Here is a 23,116-nt window from a genome sequence, read left to right as displayed (position 1 = left end):
ATCTGAAGCACAGCTTTTGAACTTCGTACTATCAGATGCATTTCAGACATGTTTTAGGTTGTTAATGATAGAGGAGAAAGTTTAATGTCTTGATAATTAACATAGCCCTTAGACATGCAGGCTGTTTTTGTTGCTTTGAACTGGCTGCAACTACAACCTCAGGCAGGGCTAGCAAATACATCTGACAAATAAGTCTTCCCTATATGCAGAGCTTTTGTTAGGATCTTGATCTTCTGCTTGACAAGGTTCTGATATCTGGCATTCTGCTGCATCACTGTTTGGTGTGTTTCTAAGTCACTGGGAAAGGACATCAAGGCAGACTGGGTCACAGTGTTAGCAATATGATCCTGCCTAGTGTCACTCCTTGATCCAATCTTTTAGTCTTGAAGTCTCGTGTCATCTGTGAAGACCTGGTTCTTGAAGTGTCTTTATGGATCTTTGCTTTGGATTTTTTTTTATTTTTTATTTTTTCAATAAGTTAAAGATTAAAGGATTCTCTTGTCTGCTTTTCAGGGATTTTCTTCTCACTCTCTGTCTTAGTGAGGAAAAGTGTCCACTGACATTGATTGTGCATAATGGTCTTCATTTAATGGATGCATTGGTTGCTTCAGATTGGATAGCAAATTAATATTAAAATTTTGTACCAGAGATTTATCTAAAGACCACTGGAGATTTCTTGTTAGTCAATTCCCTGTAACAATTCAACTGCCCAAGATAACAACCTTTGTAGACTGAATCAATTCTCGTTAATATTTGGGTGATCTTACGGTCTTGATTCATTGGAGAATATCTGTCTCTTCCAGTTGTTTAGTGTTGCCTCAGTAACAAACTCTTTGTGGGACAAGTTACAGTAAGTTCCAGCATTTCTAGAAGTTTATTTTCCTTTTTCCAAGCCAAGCTCTTGACTTTGAAACCCAAGTTTTGCCTGATGTTATTAATATTTACTGCAAAACGTGAAAAAAATGGAGAAGGCCTCAAAAGAAAAAAAAAAAAAATCAGCATTGTTGGTTGCAGTAAGGCTCATAATAATTTGAAAATAGGACTGTTCTTCTGTTCTTTGCTCTGGTAATAGTTTGGCCCAGTAGTTACTAATCAAGGGAGCTGAAGAGCTTCTACATTGTCAGACAGGATTCTGACTAATGATTTAACTTGCTTGTAGTCTGCAGTTTACTACTACAACCTACTACTTTTTCAGCTTTTTGATCTCTGAATATCTCTTTTCTTGTACCTATGGAGGAATGTTGAAATCTGTGCGCTTCTGAGGTGGAAGGTGTATAAGTTATTACTTATATTTCTTGCTACTAAATTATAGAAGCAAAACAAAACTTGGAAATGTATATTTGGAGCTCTGCCCAGGAGGAATCACTACACAGGCACCAATCTCCTTTCCACTTGTCACTTCATGAGTCATTGTTCTCTGCCCACTAACAGACTGGCTTGTCCCTTTGTCAATTTCCCCCGACCATCTGCTTCATGGAGGACCAAAACAGCAACTATGGAGGACATCTTCCTCCCCATTTCCTGGGAACTCAGTCTAATGAACCAAATAGGAAAAATAACCTTCCTCCTTGTTGGTGTGACCAGCCTGATGCCTAGCTCCACTCTAACCAAGATGGGACTTGCTGCATGCTGGCATGTATGTACATTGCTTTTCCTCTAGAATCAAGAAGAAAACTGCTTAATTATATTTTATTCTCAATACAATGCAGAACTTTGACCAAACTGACTGCATTAATATAGTACTTGAGCTGTAAGTTTAAAAATGGATGTCTGTAAGTCCTAACTTGCAGAATTCTGTTTCTTTTGCAGAGCTTTGCAAGGGTATGGACTACCTTTCTTCAGAAGTCTTGCTGTACTTCTGTTGACTCTTTAGTGAAGTACTGTCCTTAACATCTCGATGGCTGTTCTTTAAAGAAAAAAATAAAAAGTAACCTACGCTGTCAGAACCCTCTGATGTTATTGTTAATTATGAACTCAACGTGGCAATCTTGACTACATATATAGGAAGGAGCTTGGCACATGGAAGCCTTTGTTAGTCACTAAAAGCAGGATTTTCTGCAGTTGATTCTGCTTGCTGAGTGATTTGTCTAAGTAAGGATTTGAAGGATGGGCTTGACTCTAAAAAGCGTTTCAGAGAATTTTCTGCAGAGTGCCCTTCAGTTTAGTTTTGTATTAAAGTTGAAGTTTGACTGAAATACTGAATAATCAATTACTAGTATTTGCATTGCAATACACTTTGACTTCATAAAAATTTAGGTAATTGTCTTGGGTGATGACTAGTTGTTATAGATAAAACACACACACACATATATCTAGATGAAACACACTTCTACCTGTCTTAAATAAACTAACAATTTCTTATCAGTTGATTTTTCCTTCTCAGTAGTCGTTTTGATTTTGTTTACCCTAGAACAGAATTTCATACTACCAACTTCTTGTGTCATCTTCACCCAAACTCTAAGTGAAATTTGATGATCTTGCTGACTATTCAAAATGTTTTATTGAGCAGCAGATGTTCTAACATACAGCTTTAATGAGTGTAATGGTGGTAGTATCTGGCAGGACGGTGAGACTTACTGAAAGAGAGAGCTTCTGAGTAACTGAGCACAGGCTGCTGTAGCTTGAAAAAAAAAAAAATGGGGATAAAACAGTGGAAGTGAGATTTGAAGGCATCTTGTCAGCATTCCATGTAACTCACTGAGAAAAGTTTGCTAAACTATAAGGAGCTACAGTAAAAGGATGGTCAAAAATGGGAGAAATACTGTATCTTAAATGAGCTAGTAAGAGGAAAGGAGAAATATGTGCTGGAAATGGACTCAATCTTTCTTTTTAAAACCTTGCACTGTCTGTACTAGCAGAAAGCTGTTCACTGCATAAGGTACATGGTGATGTGTTGCAGTATGTCGCTGTGATTTTAAGTTACCTGGTTATGTTGTGATTCTTTCTCTCTGCCACGAATATTTCTCTAGAGTTTTGAGCAAAATGACTGGCAGATGTTCCTTTCAGATGAGCTCTGACCAGTACTTACTTCATTTAATTTGATTGATTTACTATGAGTGTAACTAATTCTTGACTAAATAATTGCACTAGGGCATAATTTGTTAGTGAAATTTCAGACAGCACAAAGTGTTGCCTGTTTGTTACCCAAGGAAATACCACTTTGTCAGTGCAGATTCATCTTTTTCCCTTTCCAGTTCAAAATGGTGACACTACAGACTTTGAGTTTTCAGGGAAACCTCACGAAGAAACTTTAATTCTTTATTTTTTAGAACTATAGTACTTTACCTAAACATGAAGCTGAAGGACTTCAGTGGGTTAGCTGCAGAAGCTGCGGAATGTAAATGCTCATTTTCCTCAAAAAACTATTTAATTGAAGTGTTACTTTACAGGGTGGAACTTTAAGGCTGTCTTAATGTCAATACTGAATATAAGCAAAGGAATGGGAGTTCACAGTTCTGAAATTCATTTCTTCCATTGGCTTGTCAGAGCTTGGAAAGCGCTGGCTTAGACCCTGTTCTGTAATGCATCTATCCTTGTGGCAAAAGATCTGCTGCACCTCCGTGCATTGCATTTGATCCAGTAGTACTTGCAGACATTAAGACTGCAAGCAGGGCAGAGGTAGAGATCTCAGTTTGTTGGAGGATGTATAAAAAACTCCTACGCTGGGGTTGGTTTGTGTGCTGTGGGGAACTGGTATTCACAGCCTCTGTGAAGTATGGGGAAGCACTGGTTGAAAGTGTGACATTTCATTTTTAAAAGCAGATATTGACATCTAGTTCCATTTTCACTGCTTTGACAAGTCTCTAGCTAATCACATGGAGAAGCTACATGTGAGGAAAAAAGGCATTTGTTAATAAAACTAAGGGTCAGTTATAGCCCCTGTCAGGACAGGATTTTTTCTCTCTGCCAACATTAGGCAGTAAAAAATTGTTAAAAATTAGTCTCTCTGTTTGCATCTCTACATAAATAAATAGCTTGATAGGATAGGGTTGTCAAAATAAATACAAACTCCGAGATCCATAGTCTACTTAAACTGAGTTTCTAGTGTTCTGTTCGCCAGTTAGAAAGATGCATTATACATTGGTATTAAACTTTCTTCTTTTCTGATTTTCAGATGTATATCACCAGCACAGTAAAAGCCAGAGGAACAAGGCTTGCAAAACCTGTTCTGTGTTTGGGTTTAATGTGCTTGGCTTTCCTTACTGGAATCAACAGAGTAGCAGAGTATCGAAATCACTGGTCAGATGTAATAGCAGGATTTATAATTGGAATATCTATAGCAGTATTTCTGGTAAGCGCATATTTGTCTCTTTAAAATAAATATATATCAATATATTGGTTTGTATCTCCTAGCACATGTTGTTAGACTTGACTTTTCAGAAAAAAGTCCATGAGGTGTTACCACTTTTTTAAATGATCAGTCTTAGATATATTTACATACACTTGGAAATGTCTAATCAAAAAAGAATTGATCAAATTAGCTATTTTGATTCCCTTAGAAACCAAACCATAGAATTTCATCTGCTCATTTTTTTACATTAAGCCCCACATTAAACAAATACATATTTCATAAATATTTCATATTTTATAAAATATATTTTATAAAATATTTTTATTTTAAAGTATTACATGCAGTAATAGTAGATACCTAAACTGATCAAAGAATGAGTAGTATTTCTTTTCTGGCTTTAAAGTAGCCCCCTCTGATTATTTCTTTTCATACTAATTCAAGTTTAAATTGAAATTGTATTTTATCCAGTCAAAAGTTCTTGTTTAACCTTTTCATTTTTCTGGAGTTATGTTCGAGTACTGAATCTGTATTATTAATATTAATTATTAATATTAATGACCAGTGTCTGTGTCAGAAAGCTGCTGCTAATGTATTAATCACCTTCACTAATAACTTGAGTGTAAAACCATAGCATAGTGTAGTCATTGCTGTTTACTGCCTGTAAGTCTGTCTGCCTGGCAGCTTGTATTAGTACTAAAAATAACTGATTTTTTTTTAAATTTTTTTATTTTTTCCCTGTGAAAATACTTTTGATATTAATTTGGATCTCAAGATCTTAGATTTCAAGCTCACTCAGGGATAGCTGAAGTAGACTTTTTCACTCCTCTGATAAATATGCAGGCAGCTTTAAGCCTCCTTTAAAACATAACTGCTGGTGTTTCCAAACATCCCTTTTCACATACAGTGTCCTGGTGTAGTATTTGGTTGTGTGCTTTTAAGTTTTTTGTATTACATTTTTGCCCTGAAAGTCATGAAAGAAAAGAGAGTAGAAAAGAAGTCTGTTCCAGCACTTTTTCTTATATTTTGTGGTATGTGCTGCATAAGCTTCTCTAAGTAGAATGGCATCAAATTCAGTTGTGTTTTAAAGACTATACAATTGGAAAGAGCTGCCTTAGTTGAATGTCTGAATTAGTAGAACCCCCTTCCCCCCGGCCCCAAGCAAAAAAATGCTGCTGCCCTGAGCAAGTTTAGATTTTAGTTCAAACCTGAGAACAATCCTTGCCTTCTTGTCCTCCCTTTCTTACTCTGCTTGAGAAATTCTTTGCTGGTCAAAACTTGCATGGCATTAGCCCTTTGTAGGAGCATAAGATTGCCACATATTCCATACATGCTCTGGGCATCATTAGCTTATGAGAAAAGACTGAATCCTGGGTCTGTTCAGCCTGGAGAAGACTGAGCGGGGGTCTTATCAATGATGATAAATATCAGACAGATGCAGCCTATTGGATGGGGCCATTCTCTGTCTGGTGCTGCCCTGTGACAGGACATGGGTAATTGACACAAAACCGAACACAGGGAGTTCAGCATGAACATGAGGCAAGTCCTCTTTACTCTGAGGGTGATGGAGCACTGGAACAGGTTGCCTAGAGAGGTTGTGGAGTTTTTTCTTAGGAGATATTCAAAACTTGTCTGGGTGCCTACCCATGTGACATGCTGTGGGGAACCTGCTTTAGCCAGGAGGGTTGGACTCAGTGATTTCTAGGGGTCCTGTCCAGCCCCTGTGACTCTGCAGTTCTGACTCATGACATTGATGATAATTGTTATTATGTTGTTTAGATTGGGTGATGGATTTGCTTTAAGATGAGAGCTTTTTTGTTTTTGAATGATGCATGTATTAAAAAAACTGCCTGAAAATCTTTTGTTTTGTGATATTGATTAAGGGTTTCCTATAAAACATGAAATATAAAATATATTTGTATATTTCTGCTGTAAGCAGTGACTAAAGCTAATGTCAGTTCTGCCTAATTGTGGGTGTCAGGATCAAAGCTAAAAAGCAAAAAAGGAGTTGTTCCTTAACAATTCTGTTTATTTTCTAATCCCTTCTAGGTTGTTTGCGTGGTAAATAATTTCAGGGGACGTCAACCAGAACACGAACATTCTCATATGGATAATTTGGCCCAGATGCCCATGATCAGCATACCTCGAGTAGAAAGCCCTTTAGAAAAGGTAATGTCTCACTTTCTTACAAATAATATCAAAAAAATGTGATTTTGTACTACAACATGCTAGCAGTAGTCTCTTGGGCCTGAGTAACTACTGCGGCGTGTTTAAGAGTTTTGGTTTTGTTTCTAGTAGCAAAAAATCTGGCTTTGCAAAATGATGCAAATGTTAGGCAAGGTTATGTCTAAGTAATACTGTGAGCAAGCAGTCACTGAATAAAGATAACATCAAAATAAAGAAAACATTTCAGGCATTTTTACCAGAAGGAAAGTTAGAGCTACAAACACAAAGTTTTATAGCAATATTAATTTATAATCATTTTCTGTCATTACTTGTTAAAATGTTTTGTTATATCCATGCTTGAGGATAGTAAACAATCCTAAGCATATTAGGTCACTGAAAGTATGTTCCTATGGCATTCATATTACTGCTGACATTTTTTCCAATCAGTTGTAAGAATAAATGTTTTTAACCACTTCCTAGTCTGTGCTGATCACTTGAAATGGGTAGAAGTTGTCCTTTAGTGAGATTTGCTGCCAGCAGTAGGTTTTTTATTTATTTGCTTGGAGGGAAAGATTTCTTTTCAGAATAATCCAACGTGTCTTTTTGAACCAAATGTGTCTAACCTACTTCTACTGATGTTTTGTCATAAGGAGGTCACACTATCATTTGCTTGAACAAGAACAAGCATTTAGATGATGAATGTGTATCTTCAAAATAATCCATTCAGTAAACTCTGTAAAATGTCAAAACAAAACAAGATGTCAGTTGACTTAAGATATACCATATTAATACGCATGTCTTATTTATGTGCTAGGCTCTCCTACAATAAAAACCGTTTGTGTAGTTAAAAAGCCGTCATAGATCAAAACTGTACATTCTCTGACAATTCTGCTTATAAGAGCTCCAGTTTGGCTGCTGACATTAATTTTATTTTTATCCTGGGAATTAAAACCTAGTGTTAACTTAATGTTTCTATCTAATTTTGCACCACAACAAACTATTTTCTTTTTCTAATACTAGGTCTAGGAAAGATGAAATGATGTGGGGAAAGCAATGGGAGGGAGACTGCAGAAATAATGTTTGCCATGCTTAATGATGACCACTACCATTTGTGAACTTTCCAGAACTCTGTTATATGAATGGGAGTCTTTCCCTCTGAACTCTTGGCTCCCTGTGACAGTGGAGGGTAGCTGTTTGCTGTCATAGGACTTCTCACTTAAATCAGGGAGGGGAGTGCCACCAAGGTGCTATAGCTGGTGAGATCTTAGTGTATGGGTTCATCTTTCTTTCTGTTGCAAAGTCTTTATTCTCTCCAGACTGAGAAGATGAAATGGGAGGATGATTATGTGCAATATTTGGGAAATGCTTTTCTTCAATCCGAAGCCAGAGCATATTAAATGAAAGGCACTAGGAATAATACTGATGTAGAACGGGGGTCTAAACTGAACCATCTCAATTAGCTACCATCACTTCAAGAATTCAGAAGTTGGTCTTTGGTTTTTAACTATTTTCTTATTTCTTTATTTTCCTCTGGGTAGATGTGCTAGATGATTTGTGTGCTACTTGTCTTTTACCTACTCTAACCATGTGCAAGTTATTTTTTGCTGCTTCTCAACTGGTGCTGTTCTAGTTATACAGTCTGAATTCATGAACAGTCCTATTTGGCTTATTTTAAAATTGATTTTCTCTATTCTCGGTCTGAAAGCTCCTGTGCCAGTATTAAAACAGCATACTGTCATAAATTAGCTACTACGGATAAACAGATCCTGCCTGACTGAAGTTAGGGCTGAAGTCATGGGCTAAGGCAGTCCTGGGATGAAGCAGAGTTGTTCCTCTGTTACCAGGATTTTAAAATAACAATGATATGGGCATTTGGGAGCTGAGCAATTTAAAGTTGCAGCCTTAAAGAATAACTTCATTAGGAAATGCATACCAGATGGGACCTCTCTTTTTGCTATTTTGTTTGAAAATTGCTCGAAAATCAGTAAGCATGTGGTCCATCACACAGACCTGGAAGCACCTCATTTTGTGTCTCAAGGCCTGCTAACTCATCCGTTGCAGTGCTGTTTTGCTGCTGGAGAATGAATGTGGTTGGTATGTTCTCTGTGCTGTCACTGTCTGAGTTCTGGAGGAGGTCGAGAGTCATCTATGAAGTGCCCTCAAGCAGAAATATGTGTACTTGGAGCATTTATATTCTGCTGGTTAATGACAAGGGTAGATCACTGTTTGCATGCCGCTTGTAAAGTTGCAGCGTATGCAGATAATTAAGTTCTGCAGAGGTACCCACATCTTATGTACTTAAATAAAACATAGTTGCAGTGTCTCCTTGAAGTATCTTGCCAGAGCTGGCTCAGCAGTGCAGACTTCAGACTTTATTGCTTTCACCTTAACTACATTCATCCTTAGAATTAATGAAAAGAGTGAAAGCCAAGAATCCTCATCACTCACCCATCTGCTCATTTTTCTCTTCTGCCTCTGACCTTCGTTATCTCTTATAAGGCAATTTGTGTTTCAGTCTGCTGGCACTCTGTTGCAGGTGGGAGGCCCACTTTCCACCACAGTAAAGGTTTTTCTTTTTCCTGTATTCCTTACTTAATTTTTATTTTTGTTGCAAGAGTTCCTGGGAAATAGGGATAGTCTGGGTAACACTCAGAGAAGTTTGAAGTTCAGCAAATACAGTCACAGACATTTTTCTTCTTTTTGGGGGGAATCACTCCTTATTATTTCATGCTGAAGTCACCTTACAGAGGATTGCTACATGTCTTGTAGTGGCTGCTTACCCTGCTAGACTTTTTGTGGAAGTATTGTAGCTTTGAAAAACCAAATATAAAGGAAATATGGAACATTTGAGGATGAACTGAGGTGGTAGATGAAATAGTTTATAGAGGTTTTAGAAGAAAGTGTTGCGTCAGGATGGGCACTGTAGTTCATCTCCTATGGGATGTTTTCTGTGTATGATCATCAGGGCTCTGCATCTGCTCAGTATTATTTGCACACTGCTCTGTTTAGCTGCTGGGTGGAATTCATCTCCAGAGCCTCGGCCTGGTATTCCTTAGCATTGTTTCTTCTGTTGGCAATGTCCAAGCCATGTCCAAGGTTGCTTATATTTCGCCAGTGGGACTGACTACCTGCCTGTGAGATAGATACAGGTAGTTTACAGTTTTTACCTTCACAACAGATGGGCCAGCCATGGTAGTGTTGGTTTTGTTTTCTTTATTTTCCTTTTTTTTTTTTTTCCCCTTTTTTTTTTTTTTTTTTTTTTTTTTTTTTTTTTTTTTGGATGCATGACTGCTTTTGTATTTGGAATTTCTTTCAGTGTGACCTTCTTGATGCTTATCATACCAATAACCAGTAACTGTTAGGGGTAATTGTTGTTGAAGTCTTGTTGAATTTGATGCTTGTTCTGTTGTGTACTGCCGAAGGTAATCATGGAAACGAAACATTTTAACAATAGCAAATATGGGTGTAGACATTCAATCCTCTTGAATTTGTGATTGTGTTTTAAGACTGAGGAAGCTTTTTCCCTTCTGTATTTCAAATGTAATGTTTTGTGGTTTTTTTTTGTTTGTTTTTGTTTTTGTTTTTTTTTTTTCTGTTTACTCCTCCTTGATTGTTCATGATACAGAGGTCTTCAGCACTGTGGTACTAAGTAGTCTGTCACTGGTGTGCTTTGTACACAGGATGGCTGGGCACTGTGGCCTGGTCCCTGGGCTCTCTGGTGAGGCTGACGTCTTGTCACCAAGTTTGCAGGCTGAATGCAAAACACAAAGATGTTTCAGGTCATTGTGCTATGAGAGAATGGGGGAGAAGGCTTGTGTCTAATTCTGCTGCTCTAAGATATTTTAGTTGAGAAGTATCCAAATATTGTTGTGTTGACATCCACAAGAGTACAAAGTTATCTGTATAGGCTGTGTTTTAGTATGTGAATGTGTGTTTCCAGCACAGCTTGACTAGAGCCCACATGCTGACATGAGCTTGTGGGCTGGTTTTCTGATTTCTGTGGTCATATTGATTCTCTAACTATACAGTGTGTTAAAGGAGACATGGTACAATGCCGTTTCAACACAAAAAGACACTAAGCAATTTTGTTCCAGTGTTAAACACTTGAACTGGCATTCTTATCCTACTCTTCTGCTTCAGTCTCTTTCTACTCGTGGATGAGAAAATAAATAGTTGTTTTTGAATGCAAGTTGTGATCACAATACCTAACTTTCAAATAGAATTGTATTTAAATATAGAAAAAGGAACAGTATGTTCAGTGACCTCCTCAAATATGCATGTTGTAGGTGCTAAAGAATCAAGGTGTTAGTAACAACCAAGAAGATCTCTTGCAACAAAGCTCCCTCAAATCATGCCTCATTAGGTTCATCTCCTGGATCTCAGGAATGGACTGTTCAGACCACCTGCACATAAGGCAATAAACGTATGTGCGCAGGAGCGCACTGAAGTGTTTGTGTCTGGACTTAAAGCAGAGGCAGATGCTGGCAGCGTTCTGTGCAGGTCTGCAATCTTTTAAAAGAGGTCTTTCACTTTGGACTCATTATTTTCTCTAAAAATGTGACCTGTTCAGCAAAAGCATAAAATACGTTTTGCTGAGCAGGAAGATCTTTACAGTAACTCATCTATAGTTACTTTTTGCCTGAAGTACTACTGTACTATTTTTTGAATTAATAAACACCATTGAGTGAAGGACTACAGACAATTTTTCAAAATCCTGTTTTCAAAATTGGAAAATTCTTTAAGATGATGACTGTTACAAATATTTATAATCGTACTAATGAGTGAACATCAGGAAAAAAAAAAAAACAAACATAAAAAATCTTAAATATATACAGTGAAAACTGAAAGCCAGAAAGAAACTTGCTATGCGTTTTTTCAATTCTTTGACATATTAGAATAGCTTGTAAATAGAAATCAATAAAAATCTTAACAGAAGATATACAGATATGGGTAATTTTCCCCCAGAAACCTGCACTCAAGGCTTAGCCTTTTAGACTTCCAGTTTTCTGCTAGCGGTGTGGGAGCATGGTTGTGAAGCATGCTTTGTTTGTGGTGCTGACACCAAGCTGATGCTGTAGATTTAGAACAAATAATACAAAATCTGACATGTTTGTCTGTGAAACTGACTGCTGGGCAGACCCTCAGCATGCCATTCTTCTGAGTGCTGTAGGTAAAATCATTTCCCACAGAGTTGATAAGCTGAGGTCTTGTGCGTGCTTTTTGGCTTGTCTCTTGCACCTGTGTGAATCTTTGGCTGGTGATGGTTAGTATCTCACGCTGAAATTTGTCACAGAGGGGTGCTTGGTTGTTTGTTGTTGGTTTTTTGTTTGTTTTTGTGTGTGTGTGTGTGAACTGTCTCAGGAAAGCTTATTTATGGTTTTGCCTCAGAAGCATATGAAAAAGCATGAATACCTGGACAGTTGCATGAATGAGCATCAGTGATTCTTGCCATTAGAAAGTCATTACTTTTGACCTAGTTATGCATCATCTTGCTTAATCTGTTGGAAATGAATCAGAAAGTCTTCACTGGAGTCCAAATCAATTGCTCCCTAACTGGGAGCCTAGCAGTTCTCCCTGAGGATTTACTGAGGAATAGGGATTATTTTTTTCTGTATGATTCTGTTCTGTGTTCTGCATATGCTTCCAAGGATGATGACCGGCTTGTTTTGGAGGTATAGCTGGCAGGAGTGCCACATTCACCTTTCTCAAGGCATAGCTACCAAACCCTGAGTGAATAGCACTTCAAATAATACTTGGTTCTCTGCATCACTGGAAAATGTGTGGGAATATTGTGTAGTAGGAAGTGAAATAATTAGAAAATGTGTGGGAATATTGTGTAGTAGAAAGTGAAATAATTGATTAGAATAAATAATGATCAAAACACATTTTTTCTTCAATTCCACATTTTTCAACTATTTTGCTTATTTTAAAAAAAAAAGTAATTTTATTCTGATGCTGTTGTTGAGATAATTTTCAGATCTAAGTAATGAAAAATGCCAAACTTAATAATAGCCTTACAGTAACTCCAGGCTCACTGAGGTTGTCCAACACTTCCTCTTTTCTCTGCTGAAAGCAGAAGACCAACAACTGAAATGCTTTAAAATGCTTGTATTTTATTTTCCAATTAGGAAATCGAACTTTGCTTTTACGCTGCAGAATCCAAATCTGTAAACACTGACTAATGGCTAATATTGTTTACTGAAAACATTTTCACAGGCTGATTGCTTTCTTTCCTCACACTTTAAAAAAATGTCTGGTAGCTATGGTTTAATCATTGCTGCTTATTTTAAGAAAGGAAAGTTCTGTCTTGGAGAAAAAAGTACATAGGTGCATTTGTGTGGTGTTCTTCACCTTTTAATGCTGTCACAAAATGTAGCAAGGATGTTTTTAGAGCTAAAGTCCTTTGTATAATAAGGGAGAAAAAGTGATCTCATCCTTCTCTACCCCATACGGCCAAAGGAAAGCACAAGGAGGAGAGATTCCTTTCTGTAGTATGAAAATCTGCTTTGCCCCGGCTCTTTGAAGACTGACAGACAAATATTCAGGCAGTTTGAAGAAGAGCTGAGAAACAGTAACCGCTTCTCTCCAGCAGTTTCTATGGTGTGTGGTAAGGGAGTTGCTGAGAACTTGGAGCAATTTCCCCTAAGCAAGAAATTGGAGATGCATCCCACCCTGTGGAGTTCCCTAGTCCCCCCCTTCTCTTCAGCAGGCACAGACCTTCTCCATTACATTGAGTCTCTTCCTCCCAAATGTCAACAGAGGCATTTGCTCAGGTTAGAGCAAGAAGTAGCAGAGCTCTTTAGGATTCTGCAGTTTTACTGCATAAAGTTCTATGTAGTATTCTGAGACACATCTTTGTGTTCAGAAGGATTGTTCTGGTGAAGGAAACAGGAGGCTAGCATTGCAAGTAAAGAAGATAATAGTGATTCAGAAGAAGAAATTTGGGACACAAGTTCTAAACTGCTGAATGCCATTTTGTTGTCCCATGTCACTGCTTGCTTCTGTGCCATCAAACACATAGGGAACAATTCATGTTTTTGAAAAACATATAGCATTAAAATTGTTTTAACATCAAAATATAATGTTATAGCCTGCTAGAAACTGTCCATTTCTAGGCATTTTGCTTTAAACTGTGAATAAGAGAGGAATAAAATTACAGTGAGTTAAATTTTCAAATTTTTTAAACAATATATGGAAAACTAAAATATTGTCGAACCTTTACATCTTAGAGCTTTCTTCAGTTCAGTTACATATACAGTCATCCAGCATTTGATGAGAATTTGCTGTAGGACTGAGTGAGAGCACTACAATGAAAAGCAGCTTTATTTTCATTAGCCTGCAATACATGGCAAGCATGAGACTGTCGCTAATGCAGAAGATGCTACAGTTTTCACAGTGGTGACTGATGTCTGCACGTGTGGTTTCTGGGTTTTTATTTCTTTGTTTTTCCTTTAACTTGTAGAACCACATCACGGCCTTTGCAGAAGTCACATGATGTTGATGCTGAGGTATATTCACTCCATTGGACTTCATCTCTTTTCACAGCCCACTCACGATAATTCCAGTGTAACAAAACCAAGAAATTTTTAAAGTCCTCTTTCTGACTTGATTTTTACATCATTAAAATGAAACCTACATTTTGAAGATTTCTTAAATATTAGAACGTCACTTTACTTTCTAGCAAAAATATTAACTGTTTACTTTTTGATGGAATGGGACAAACTAGGCACTAATTACCTTTATCTGACACTACCCTCTATTTTGGCTTCTTGTTGTTTTTTAATGGTTTGTGTACCTATTCCGGCAGTACTCCATATTTTGATTTGAAATTGATTTTTAAAATCTGCATTTTTAATTCAGCATGAATTTGTTTCCATTTGAGGCAGTTTTAGTGTATAAAAACTAGAAAAATATTACCTTCTGTATGAAAACGCTGTTTGCACATTGTATTATGCTGTATTCCATGTAAGATATCATTCAAACAATGTTATATGTAAAACTGGTGCTTCTGCTTTTGAAGAGAAAAAAATGCCAATTTTTACTGTAATAAGTATTGTATCATAATTAAAGTTTATTTATTTGGATATTTTCCTGACATAATTGTAGTTGAATTGTTGATTTGTAGTTCTTGAATGTCTTGAATGATATATATGTATCTAGGTTAAAAGAAATGAAAATTATATAGAAATTTTGATCATTGATATATTCTTTAATGCTATCCCATGAGAGGTTAAGGGTTCCATTCTTAGCTCAGCATATCTGATGGGAAGCCCTGCTATCACAAATCATTTAAAGAAGTTACTGAAGGAGCCCTGCATCTTCTCCCCATATTTGTTGTACATCCAGATACTATGCTGGGAGAATAGGGTGCTATGACTGGAAGAGAGTCACTGACTTAGTGAGGAAAAGTGCACGTGTTTCTGCCCTCCTGTTGGAGCATATGTGGAAAATAAGGAATGGCTGCATTAATTTACTTCAACTGGAGTGACCAAGACAGGCAGAATTTATCTCTAGGAATCTCTGTGTTCCTGTTTCCTTTTCAGGGCCATGTTCTTGCAAAAAAAATCCTCAGTCAGATTCTGCATTGCTGAAGGATTTTTTCTTTCAACGTCAAGTGATGTTGTTATATCATTGTTATCACTGTGAAAAATCAAATTGAGCCTCCCATTCAAAAGACAGCCTCACTGACTATTCATAGTGAAGCATTGTAGATGCTGGAGATACTCTTAACTGCCAGAATGTTTTCCTCATGCAACTGCAGTTGCAATGCTAGCACTATAGACACGTTTAAGATAGAGACAGATAAAGAAATTCAGTGTGGTCCTTGAAATGAGTCCAGAATTCTAGGCCTTAAGTTTTCCATAATTCAGTGCATTTCCTCTGCATTAATCATTAGTAGAAGATATTTAAAGCATAACTGTAGAATTGGATATATATTTTTCTATGTTGAATTTTGATGTGTTCCTGCATAGTTATCCATGCATTTTCATTTTAACTTCTCTTTTCACTAAATGCAGCTACCTAAATATTGCTTGGCAAGCAGGGCAAAGCCAAGTCTTCTTTGAGTGCAGTAGAGCAGTATATCCCATGAAGTCATCATACAATGCTGAGAATTAGAGAATAAAGAAATACATCAGCAGGGGAAAAAGTCTTAGAATAGAGCCCTTAGCTACAATAGTGTTACTTAGGTGACTGAAAATCCACCTTTATTAGGCTACCAACTGTGTTTACAAAATTGTAGTAGGTCCAAAGTTTGTATCACCATGTTAGGCACACCTACCCTTCTCTTATTAGTATAGCTTTCTAGGGTCCAAGGTACTAATGATCTCTGTGTGTAGATTTAAAAGAAACTCTCACTCATTTTTGCATGGTAGCAAATCTATGTTTTTTTAATATCTGATTTATAAGATTACCAAGAGATTCTTTTATGTTAAAAGAGATGACTCTTTTCCACTGTACTGTATATCATCAACTTGCAACTGGTCTCTTTCTCTCTCAGGATCTTTCCCAGTCAAATATTTGGGTTAAATTTATCATATTATCTCTGTGAACCAGCAGTGAGAAAACAAAAAGAGAGACACTCTGCTGTATAATGTATTTTTAAATAAAATAATTTTTCAATCATGTGCAGTGTATTTATTTTAGATATCTGCTGTAGATATATGTTCATGGCATACATACAATGAAGTGATGATTTCAAAGGGCAACTGCATTTGGTGATGTATTTTCATAATTAACCAGTTCTCAGTTGCCTTCCCTTCGAGGTTGTACTGGTGAAACTGAAAAGCAGGAGTGGAAGAGCTGTATTGCAGAAGTATCTTTTTCCCGCTGGTGATGGACTCCCTCCAGGATGTGGGCAGGTCAAGCTCCAGATCCTGCCTTGAGTGAAGAGGCAAGAGTTTACCTCTCCCATGGTTGCAGTGGCTCCACTGCCCTTGAGCTTGGGCATTCACTCTTCCTCTCTGGACTTTCAATAGGAAAAGTGTGCTGAAACAAAAGTAAGTTGATATTTTCTAACTAACATGGCTTTTTGATGGTTGTTTTTCAGAAAAATCCCAGTGAAGAAAACAAGAATAATCCCTTGCTCTGATAAGATTCTAGCTCAAAGTGGTTCCCAGTAAAAATTTGGCATTTTAACTATTTCAGTGGGTTTGAGTGCATTTGTTTCTATGATCATTGTGGACCTTTTGTTTTTATGATCCCTATGGACCTTTCTATATGTGCTTCAGTCGAACAGTTTTTTTTATTTATAAATAAGATAAGCGTCTCTAATGCTATATGCTGCGGTGTTCCTAAAAGAGGAATTCATAAGGCATATGGGGACACCAGCTGGGCTCATATCCATACCATTTTAGACTCCCTTATACGTATTCTGTTGTTTGTTCGTAATCATGAACTGCATAAGACATACGGCAATAGCATCTGGGCTCACATCTTTTCAGCTTTTAGAAATGTTCTTTTTAACAATATGTATTAAAAGAGGATAATGTTGCTATTTTTCAGCTGCAATTTTCTCTGCTATTTGCTATTGCCGTCTAATTTTGTTGCTGTCCAAGATCACGAGTATGACAGTCCATTTGCATGTTATGTTAGCAGAGAGCTTTTTATACTCTTCTGAAGTCTAATTTTGGTATTCTAAGACTTGCCATGTTGAAAGAAAAGTGCAGTACGTTTTAGAAACAGCCACCCTGAGCCTGTTTTGAGCAAATACATCCCTTGCCATCTGCATTGCCTTGGCCTCAGGGACACTCAGGAGTGTTTACAGGCAGGAGGGCTGAGGACTGGGATAGGGGAACATGCTTCCTCAGCCCCTTTGGGTCCCTGCAGCCTCTCTCTAATTGCACTGGAGTTCTGCCTCTGATGGATAATTTGACCTGAGTGCCAGATTTTCCTGCCACACCCCAGCACCTGTCATGTCCCCTCAGGTACCTCTGGTACTGAAGGGAGAATCTGGACGGATCAGGCAAGATAGCAGTCCTGACCTGAGGTGCTATATGAGTGTGGCTGCAGCTAGAGCCAGTGACTGCCATTTTCTCTTGGACAAGTAGAAGGACAAAAGGCTGGGGACCTGTCATGACTTCATCTCTTCAGACCTTTCTCTAGCTCTTTTAGCTTTCAGAGACTTCCACAAAGGAAAGTAGCAAAGGAAAGCTTGGCAAATAGATTGTCCTGTATTATCCCTTATGTGGATGAGACCTAAGCCTCTTATTTTGCCAGAGTTGCTCTGCTGTTCTAATATTTTCCCTAGTGACTATAGCCAGTGTGTGGTAACCAGCCTCCTGAAGTGATCTCATCAGCAGATTAGTCATCACAACAGGCTTTGTTAGTAGGTGAGGTTTAACGCACTGCCCTAGTACTTGGAACAGAACTGAGTATAGCATTCTGGGATCACCTGTGAGGCCACTGAACCTGTCCTCTGGGACAGGGTTTCAGGAGAGCCTCCAGCAAGGACTTCAGTCCCATAAACCAAATTCTGTGCATCAGTGTTCTCATTTAACGACATTCAGACATAAATAATAAGAATCCAAACCCTTCATCTGGCGAATCCCTCCGTAAATAAGTGTTATGCATAAATATGTATTCTCTGTATCTATAGGGATCTCATGGTATTTCTGACTGTCTTTGATGTGGTTCTGAGTGAGATTCTTGGATACTCAGGATTGATCTGGTGTAGGCAGATATCCTTAAAAAAGAGAGTAAACATGTCTACAACTGTAAAATAAGAACCTAAAGAGCTACAAAATGAGAAAGGGATGAATTTCAGGAACATGGAAAATGCCTTATTATACACATTAGCAAATTTCAGGTAGATTTGCTGTGTTTTTCTAATTAATTTTTTTTTTTTTTTTTTTAAATACTGCAGTAGAGAACTGCTATTCTTAGTATGCTCTTTCTGCTAATAAATTGCTCGCTAGTTCATCCACTGTTGCTACTGTTGCTTAAAGAAGCAGCTACTACTCCTTCCTTAGCAACCTCTATTTATGCAATAGCAACCGACAGCTTAAACATATCTATTCAAATATTCTAAAAATAAGTCTGATGCAATAAGGATGAAACAATCGTTTAGGAAAACAAAACAAAGGCCCTTTTGACTCTCACTTGAGGCAGAGGGTTTGAAGCTAGTCCTAGCAGGAGTACATTCTTGCATTCTGACAGTACTTGCAAAGTTGTCAAGATGCGGCGATAAATGTTTTTGAGTTTAATACCCTGTTTTTTTGAGAAAACAATACTAAGATGTAGTCTTGGAGCATGTAGTTTTCCAGAGAGAAATAGAGAATGCCCTTGTTTTTGTTATGTTTGTTCCACAGAGTTACATTCTAAGAAGGTGAGACTCTGTGCAGAAGAGGAGGAATAGAAATGCTAAACAAACTATGTGTTATCAATGGAGGGTAAGAACTTTTCCACTCTGAGTCATTTTTGGAAGTAAACCAAGTGAATGGGGACTTAGTATCAGTTGATAATGTGACAATTCTGTCATCCCGTGTCTCCTATGGGAATATTTTCTACTTATAATGTATACAATTCTGCCAACAAACATTTTTCTTATGAGAACAAATGCAAGATGTTTGATTTTCAGTTCTTTGTCAGATTAAGGGAAGCCGGTGCTCCCATGGCACTGGACACTAGGCTGCTTTTTATTTTCTGCCTGATGATCTGCTTTTACAGCATATTTAAGATAAAAGAGCTGCGTTCTACTTTTTGAAGGGAATTTTTTCATCAGAAATCTGGTCACCTATGTGCAGAGGTAAAGAAAATCTCTCTCATGTATGATTTCTTTTTCAAATTTGAAACTCATTTCTTCTGTTCAATACTACAAAATGAAAGTAAAAGCCGCTCATCATTAAGAGAGAGGGTTGTCTACAGGCTGAAAGGAAGAACCAGCCTTCCTTGAGCATCACATGGTTTCAGTCACTTACGAGGCTGTTTGTGGCATGCTTGATCTCAAGTGGTTTGATTTACAGATGTAGCACTTCAATGCGATTGTTGTTTTGTTTGTAAGGAAAATTGCTGAGAAGTATACATGTCAACACAAAAGGAAATAATATTTAAACTTGTCTTCATCCTCACTGGCCTTCAGTATATCTGCTCCTATTATGTGGCTCTGTGCTCTCTCTTTGCTTTTTCATTCTGCTTCTGGCACCTGTCTTTCTTATTAGATGCTGAATAGTGCTGTGTCACATTGTGTAATAACCAGCAAGTGCAGACCCTATAGACAGTGGTCCAGCATTTCTGTTACAGCCATAAAAAATGGCCTGGATTTGTCACAACAGCGACAAACTAAAGGGATGGCGAAGTTGTACAGGGCCATGTGTATTATGCCTTCTGCAGTCTAGCAAGAAAAAAAAGGTCAAGAAAGGCCTAGATAATATTCAGCCTATTCTCATTTGTGCAGCCCCTGGTGGGAGTCAGAGTCCTTGTTCCAGTTTTAGATAGGAGGCATAGTAGGAGGGTTTAAATGGCAGTTTTACAACTTTTTGTTACAGTTCAGACCATTTTTTTCATTCTTGCAAATGTCTGTGATATTTGGAAGTAAAACTCCAGATATGATGAATGGCCCTTTCCAAAGAAAGCTTCATATGTGGAGGTACTCAAAAGAAATTACCAGACCGAAGATTTGCAAGATACAACAGACAAACCAGAAATGTCATTCCTCCTTTTCAGCCTACTTTTGTCCTTCTAATTTGAGAGGTTCCTATTTGAAACCCACATCCCACCCTAGTCTGGCTTTCAATTAGAGCTCCAATGCAAGCCACAAATGTGAATCCAGCACCTCCTCTCCTGCTCAGCTCTCCTCTCCCAAAGACTCCACTCCAGCCTGCACTCACAGGCTGTTAGCAAGGCTCCAAACACAGCTTTTGCATTAGCTGTGAGGAGGACACAGGACGGCTACAGCTTCCTTTGTCGCTGCTGTTGGACAGCTAGAGCTGATACATGTAGCCATCATCCCTCCCGCTAGGGTAAAAGGGATACCTAATTTATGCAAGAAGACAGCAGATTGTGGAAGACCAGGTCTTAGTTGCTGATAAGTATTTACACATTTGTATTCTTAGGCTTCCTGATAGACCTAGCTGTGACAGGAGGCTGCAAAGTCGTGCAATCAGTGGCTAGCCCCAGAACAGGGAAATGCTCTTTCACCTGCCAGATGGAGGCTGGATTTATCATTTGAATTTATCAGCTGTTTCTCCCAGAAGCTTTAAGATGTCCTGGCATAGTCTGCTTGTCTGCTTCCAGGACAGTATGTTGTCAGAATAGGCTTTCAGTCTGTTGTTTCTTATTCCTTGAGTAAGAGATAGATGTGATTTCCATTAATTCTCTGTAACAGATGCTGTCTTTCTTTTTTTTTTTTTTTTTTCTATATATATATGTGCCTGTTTCTTATTCTTAATTACTTTTTGAACTTATTCACTCTTCCACATTGGGCTCTTATTGCTTTTACTACCAGATGGCATAAAGAGCTTTGTATTGTACATTAATCTAGCTTTAAAAGTTTTCCATTTACCTTTAGTGTCTGTTCTGCGTTTTATTCTTCAGCAGCATTTGGTGTTCATTTGAAGGTCAGAATTTCTCTTAAAATATATAATGGACCAATAGATAGCTTTGCTGTCCATATGTAACGTCTAGGCTCTCATTTCCCTCTGGCAGTGGTAGAACTTGGAGGTTCTGCTACTTTACATGTGATTGGATATGAGTTCTGTTTTCAGTGTAGAGGTACAGGCAAGGAGAAGTGTGAGACTTGCCAAAAGCAGGGGGAGCCCTCCCTGCCCTGGCAGCAGTGTGCTCATGTCTCCTTTTTGCATTTTCTCAGTGTTCTTGTGGCTCTCCTGGTGCAGTCACACAGATGGAGGAAGCTCAGTTACAGGCAGGAATGGTCCTTTGGGAACCCTTTGCTCCTGTACAAAATGATGGCCACAGTGAGAGCAGTATTGTGCTGTTCTAAACACTTCTATTTCTTTATCAGAATTAAGTAATGTCAGAAACACAAAGGCTGCCTAATGCTTTTTAATTTTCTGTTGTTTACCTCTTCATGCAAACATGCATCGTGATGCGTTATCAGTGCAAGTATTGTCTTATCTGTTTTCACATCTATTCTTCAGATACAAATGTCCATGTTTTTACCAAGGAGGAGAACAATATTGACTCTCTTCTCTTGTTTTACTCCCATTCTGCGGTGACTCCCCTGTTACTGTTAGTCACTGTGCCTTAGTTGCATTTTAACAAGGACCAATACACATCAGCAGTAGTACTGATTATGACTGAGTTTGCCTTCTTGCTACATATTTGGCTACAAGTGTGATGTGATTTGTTTCTTTTAGACTGTAGATTCTTTGCAAATTAATTGTGTGTACCTGCAAGGCACCTCATTGAATTGAGATTTTGTCAGAAATGGGTCCTTTAAATATCAACCAAAATCTTTGGTAGACACTTTTGTCTGACCTGCTGCTGTGTGCAGTATCTGCAGACATGGAGCTGTGGACATGGCACTGAGATGCTGCAAGTCAAAATATGCATATGAAAGGCCAGGTTGCATGAGCATCTTGTGCAAAATGGTGATGTTGTGGAAAGGATCATGTGCAGAAACAGTAAAGGTGAGAGAAAAAAATATAGCAATTCTGATATTAAGAAGATATTCTGACTGTGCACTGAAATTAAGAAAAACAAACAAAAGCTTATGAGAAATCACCAAAATGCAGCTTTCCAAATATTTTCTCAAAGAAACCAGGTTAATGCAAAGAGATGTACACAGACTTCTGCCATTTCTTTTTTAGACTAAGCATGTTGTTTTGCCATCCTGTGCAGAAAATAGCAGTCTGTCATCAGTGTACGAGAGTATAAATTGACTGTATTTACATTATTTATGTATTAGAGATTTGTTTTCTGACCTTCTGTTGCCTGAATGGAGTCCATCATGCTCACTGTGTGCAATCAAGCAGGGTTTTGCTGGGTATAGGTGTGATGCTGGGACTTTTGATATTTTCTAGATAAGAAGTAGCTTCAGGGCTGGAGGTGATGAGTAGATAATCCTTCATTTACTGACTCCTATCACACAGATCTGCTTCAGCAAAAAGTGATTATAGCTAAAGCACTGTATTTCCTATCTTAGCAAGAGAAACAGCCACTGTTGGAAATAACATTGTGGTTTATAATTATGCAGTTGTGAAGCTTCTAGATAAATGAACAGACAAATTTAGGTGAAGTTTTACTCTCAGTATAGTAGTCTTAATGTTTCTCACTGATCATTTGTTTCTAAAGAGATCTAGAAGATGGATCTGCCAGGCAGTAGCTGAGGGGACCTGAGGAAGTTAGTTCTGCAGCTGCACAAGAGCTAACTGAGCATTTCAAGAAACAAGGTAGGTACTCTGCCTTATGAGCCTTTGTAAGCGTGAGAAATTGCTATCAGAGCAACCACATTGGTGATCTGTTAAAACAAGTGGTGACTGTGGTATCTACACTGCAGGTGATTTTGACTTGCTGGATGTTGACTAACATGGTTGATCAAATAGTAGGAACATACTGCAGTTTGACTATTTTTTCAGTCAAAACAGCTACTTTGTCTCTTATGTATTCATGTTGATAGACAAGAGCCTTGTCCTTTGTGTAGTCTTTCCTGATTCTGGTGAAATACTGCTCAACAATCTGGGGAATCAAACCCTAGGAAACTTT

At 37.9% G+C, this 23,116-nt stretch overlaps 1 protein-coding gene across 2 annotated transcripts in view; it reads left to right on the top strand.

Annotated features, from left to right (window-relative positions):
* Positions 1–16,077, top strand: part of PLPPR5 (phospholipid phosphatase related 5) — an 85,394-nt gene extending 69,317 nt beyond the window's left edge. For both annotated transcript variants that reach the window (XM_072343827.1, XM_072343828.1), the window contains 3 exons: positions 4,115–4,291; positions 6,338–6,457; positions 13,917–16,077. In XM_072343827.1, coding sequence (XP_072199928.1) covers positions 4,115–4,291; positions 6,338–6,457; positions 13,917–13,949 — 330 coding nt within the window. In that variant the 3' untranslated portion in view covers positions 13,950–16,077. The remainder of the gene's footprint in view (positions 1–4,114; positions 4,292–6,337; positions 6,458–13,916) is intronic.
* The last annotated feature ends 7,039 nt before the right edge of the window (positions 16,078–23,116 follow it).

The sequence above is a fragment of the Excalfactoria chinensis genome, chromosome 8, assembly GCF_039878825.1.
Source record: "Excalfactoria chinensis isolate bCotChi1 chromosome 8, bCotChi1.hap2, whole genome shotgun sequence".
Taxonomy (NCBI): domain Eukaryota; kingdom Metazoa; phylum Chordata; class Aves; order Galliformes; family Phasianidae; genus Excalfactoria; species Excalfactoria chinensis.
Note: the sequence above shows the minus strand (reverse complement) of the source record. Positions and strands in the feature narration are given on the sequence as shown.